Source organism: Triticum dicoccoides, chromosome 3B (assembly GCF_002162155.2).
Source record: "Triticum dicoccoides isolate Atlit2015 ecotype Zavitan chromosome 3B, WEW_v2.0, whole genome shotgun sequence".
Lineage (NCBI taxonomy): Eukaryota > Viridiplantae > Streptophyta > Magnoliopsida > Poales > Poaceae > Triticum > Triticum dicoccoides.
In genome coordinates, this window is record NC_041385.1 from 91470749 (window position 1) to 91475910 (window position 5162).

The window sequence follows — 5162 nt, forward strand, 5'->3', positions numbered from 1 at the left end:
GATGCAGCAGGGACGGTGGAGGCGTAGGCGCGGGCGGCGACGACGACGACGACGATGACGATGACGGCGGTGACTACACGCGGTTCTACAGCCTCCTCGGCATGTAGAACCGCGTGGGCGGGCGGCGAGGCGGGCGGCGAGGGAGACGGTGGGGTAGCCCGCGGTAGTTTTTTTCTTTTTTTGTAAAGTATGTTTAAGTTTGAACGAACTCGCCGATGTTTGCGTTAAATTTGAGTCGTTTTTGCGCCGTATTTGACTTTTTTAACTAACCGTGGGCGCCGCGACTGGGGGGCATCACGCCCCCAATGCGCGGTTTAGCGCCGGTGCGCCTTTAAAAGGCGATTTTTTGCCCCTTCTGGGGGGCCAACGGCTGGAGATGCCGTTAGCCATGTCGTCGAAAGGAAAAAAGAAAAAGAAAGTCTCCCCACCCCAGTGAGTCCAACCCGGTCGAGCCCAGTCGAGTCTAACCAGACCAGACCATCCTCCCATTCCTTCCATCGACTCCTTCGTCCCCTCCCCCACCACCACCACTGCCGCGAGGTGCGAACCCGATCTCGATCCCCATGGCGGCGGCCGCGCTCACCTCCTCGCGGCGAGCCCTCCACACCCTCCACCGCCGCCTCCTCCTCCGCCCCACCCCCTTCCCCTCCGCCCGCGCCCCTCCCACTCCCGTCCCCCGCCACTTCCCCGCCCCTCCCGCCCCCTCCTCCTCCCGCTTCTTCACCACCGCGCGCCCCGAGGCGAGGCCGCCGCGGCCCGGCCTTCTGGCCCCACCGAAGCAGCAGAAGGCGATGCAGCGGCTCGTGGGCGGGCTCAGGCCGTTCGCGAGCGGCGGCGGCGGCGGGGCGAAGCTCGCGCCGCTTGGGCAGGGGGTGAAGGGGCTGGGGCGGCCGGTGGAGGCGGCCAAGAACGCCGCGGCGCGGTACCGGGAGGCCGTCGGGCTGCAGGTCGAGGCCTTCTGGCGGCGCAACTACCTGCTGCTCGTCGGCGCCGGCGGGGTCATCGTCTGCATCGCCCTGTGGCGGGTCATGTTCGGCATCGCCAGCACCTTCGTCGGCCTCTCCGAGGGCATGGCCAAGTACGGCTTCCTCGCGCTCGCCACCGCTATGGTCGCCTTCGCTGTGAGTCCCTCCCTTTCTCTGTCTCACTAGCTATAGGATATACTGCACGAATGGTGAAGCTATTCCAATAACGCCATCGGGGGCTATGCTCACAATCTTGCTTGGTGAAGTATTTTGGGTAACCTTCAATGTTATTCTAGGTGGTTCATTTCGTAGGGTGCAATGCCACTGTATTTTTCCCTTTCAAACTGTGCTGTACATCGCATGCTTCCAAAATTGCCACACTGTTCCTAAAAGAAACCACGCTTCACCCTGATGGGCTGGCATCCCCGCGTGTGATCCACGCAATGCTAGAAATGTGGAGATCATAACATATTACTGTGCTATCAGTGTGAAGATATTTTTCCTTTCGATTTACTATTACATCTGAGCTGCAACAAAGCCATTACTTTGGTTATGTGCTTTTATACCTTGGATTGCTTAAGAACCAAATTCACTGTCATTGTTCATACAGTAAATGCATTGTATCGTACAGTTTGTTCTTAAACATAGAGGATGGATCAGGATTCACCAAGCGGATGTCCATCGAGAACTGGTACTGGGTTCTTTAGATAGTGGTTGATTGCCCTGGACTTGCAACTACTGCCCTTGCAGATTATGCTTTACCATATAGCGCAACAAACCGAGTGTACACCTTGTTACAAGATATCACTGCCAGTTAATTGCTATGCCAAAGTACTGGATATGCATGCTTATAACAGTGTCGCCTGTTCATGTGTCTTGTCATTTTGGTGCGCATGAGTAATTTGGGCCTCTTTGATTACCATGAATATTTTTTTATAGGAATATAGAGAAAATGTAGGATTACGGTGTCATGCCTTCTTGAGTCCTAGGGGATTGAAATGATGTTTGATTGCACCTCCAGAAAACCATAGGACACATTACTTTCATTCTGTACTTGCACCTTTGATTGCTCAAGAAGCAAATTTTTCTATTGTTCATAAAGTAAATTTTGTCATTAACTATAGATGATGCATCAGAATCCATTATGTGGATATTCATTGAGTGGCATGCACGTGGTGCTTTACCATGTAGGGCAACAAATCAAGGGCCTATGCTGTGTTTCAAAATATCAGTAGAAGTTTAATCACAAAACCAGAGTACAGGACAGGCATACTTATAATGCCGTCGCTCGTTCATATTTATGTCATTTTTGGTCCGCATGGACACTACAGTAATTTGGGCCTCTTTGATTCATATGATTGAAAAAATGCAGGAATAGAGACAATGTAGGATTGTAGTTTCACACCCTCTTGAGATTATGTTTGGTTGCACCATCAGAAAAGTGGTATTCTTCTCAAGATGGGTTAGACGATGGAAATTTTGCTATGAAATAGAGCAGAGGAGGTCATAGAAAAATATTGCGGATTGTAGTCCTACAAATCAAAATATTGTGGTTTGCATCCTGCAAATGCTAAGAAAATCCCTTGAAACATAGAGGCCCTTGACTTTTGGGTGCTCATGGCCTTGTCCATATTAAGTTTATGGTGAAGAGTATTTTGTTTGCTGAGGTGCAGCAACAGAGTGTAAAAAATACTAGGGTGTGTGAATTTTTAAACTGGTAAGTTACAATAAGTAGTCTACTTGCACCTGCAGCACGTTATAGCTCATCACAAAATTTCAGTGGCACCTTCTGTTTTATCTTCTGCACCTTTTTTGTTTTATCCTCTGCTATAGTATCATGTTGATTACTCATAGAAGGGTAAAGTTGGCAATCTAGGCTTTTTTGTGCAGCTTTGCTAGACAGATGATGCCATGGTTTTGGGGAAATTAAATGATTTCATTTGTCTACGTTTGTCATAGGGTATGTACGCGCGTGCAAGGTTCACCATAAATCCTGACAAGGTTTACAGGATTGCAATGACAAAGCTCAATACATCTGCTGCAATCCTTGAAGTGATGGGTGCACCCTTAGCTGGCACTGACGTTAGAGCATATGTTATGTCTGGTGGAGGCCCTAAACTAAAGGACTTCAAATTCAGGGTTGGTGGCAAACGGTGCTTTCTTATCTTCCCCATCAAAGGATCAGAAAGAAAGGGTCTTGTAAGTGTTGAAGTCAAGAAGAAAAAAGGACAGGTATTTAAAATGTTCTTCTCTATTTTGTAGCAAACTGTACTTCAGTACCTCTAGATTGAACAGTCTGGTACTTATCCATGTACCATATAATTATGTACCGCACCTTTAGTGTGAGTGAAAACATGAACAATTTATTGCGAAGGTAGAGTTAAGTGAAGCAAATTTCCATCAAATTGTTGGTTTATCTTCAAATTTAATGCACAATCTATGCTCACCTCAGTTTTTAATGGCAGCCCTTTTGTAGAAATCAAGAAATGAACATAGTTTATCATAGAAAGTTGATATTTCTGTCATGCAACATTATGGTCGACTGGTCGTTTGTATTGAACTAGTTTGTTTTGGTATTTCCCCATCCCTTGCCATCCAGAAAACGCTGCTTTTAGTATTATATGTATATGAATAGAGCTATAATACAAGATCTCATCCTGCTTGAGAAGGTAGTAAACGAGTGGTATTATTATCCCCGATGGCAGCAAATTTTCTGACCTTAATCTAATTCCTCTGCAGTATGACATGAAGCTGCTCGCTGTTGACATACCGATGGCGACAGGGCCTGACCAGCGGCTATTCCTTGTGGGTGACGAGCAGGAGTACAAGGTGGGTGGGGGCTTGATATCCGAGCTGCGTGATCCTATAGTGAAGGCTATGGCTGCAGAAAAGGAGTTTGATTATCTTGATGAAAGAGAGGACGCAGAGGATGAACGCAGGGAACAAGAGGAGGCTGAGGAAGAGGCGGCCGAAGCGTTGAGGCGAGAGGAGGACAGATTACGCGAGGAGGCGAAGGAGAGGCAGCGGCGAGAAGCTGAGAATCTTGAGAAAGGCAGCTGACCCAATTGACCACACCGCTTTTTTCTTCGTGTTGTGCATTGCTCCACTTTACCTCCTCACTCTTACAATGCGTGGCGATCAGCATTTTCGCTGCGACGGAAAGATTGCATCTGAGTTTCAGAGAGGCGGTTTCGCCTTTCACAGCGTGTCGATAGGGTAATAAATTTTGGCTGCTCCTCAAAATGGTTTACTCGGGAGCGCATTGTGTAATTTAGTGGCTGCATGATTGAATGATGGCAGTAGCCTTCCCTTTTTGGTGCCTACTGTGTGCGCTGTGCTTTCGGATGCTTTGAGCTAGTGTGCCGTATGCTCGTGCCGCATTTTGCACCCATCGGTTATTTGGCCTGATAGGTCCGCCCGCCGGTGCATCAGCGGTTCTATCTTTCTGTGCACTTACCAGTATTCTGGTTTTTGGAGACACATTTTTCTAACTGTTTTGCTATAGCTCATTAGCTGTGACCTAAGGGCCTGTTTGGTTCCAATAAGTCACCTGACTTATAAGTCAGGTGACTTAAAACCCGTGACTTATAAGTCACGCCTGTTTGGTTGTCACCTGACTTATAAGGGCATCTCCAGCCGTTGAGCCCCCCAGGAAGCATTTTTTTCGCCGTTTGGGGGGCTGCCGGCGAAAATTTTGTCATGCGAACGAGAAAATCTCCAGCCATTTCCTCCCCAAGCGAGGCTGTCGTCCTCGCCACCGTCCCGTCCGAAGCCGCAGGGCCGTCGAAGGCCGCTTCGCCTTCCAGCAGCACGTCCATGCCGCCCGTAGCCCCGCTCCTCGCGTCCGCTGGCCCCGCCCGCGCCTGGCCGTTGGCATGCAGGAAGGCCGTCGTCGCATCGCGGCCAGCGCGCCGCCGAGGACGACCTTCTCGTGCCCTGCACCAGCCGCCCGGTGCTGGCCATGTCCCCGTCCCCGTCGTCATATCCCCGTCCTCGTCGTCCAAGGCCGGTGCTCTCCAACTCCGTGTGGGAGCCGTCTGGGGCGGGACAGCGAGGCGAGGGCGGCGGCGTGCCGAGCGCGGCGAGGCAAGGGCGGCGGCGTGCCGGGCGCGGCGAGGCGAGGGATGGCGTTGGAGAAGGGCGCGTGGTGGAGGAGGAGCTCGGGCGGAGGAGGAGCTCGTCCACACCCACGAGCAA

At 50.5% G+C, this 5162-nt stretch overlaps 1 protein-coding gene across 1 annotated transcript; it reads left to right on the plus strand.

Moving 5' to 3' along the window:
• Nucleotides 1-499: 499 nt before the first annotated feature.
• On the plus strand, nt 500-4318 carry LOC119274947. The gene is made up of 3 exons (XM_037555707.1): nt 500-1121; nt 2925-3197; nt 3705-4318. Exons 1-3 carry the CDS (start codon nt 564-566, stop codon nt 4023-4025), a joined length of 1152 nt encoding a protein of 383 aa, XP_037411604.1. The 5' UTR covers nt 500-563; the 3' UTR covers nt 4026-4318.
• The last annotated feature ends 844 nt before the right edge of the window (nt 4319-5162 follow it).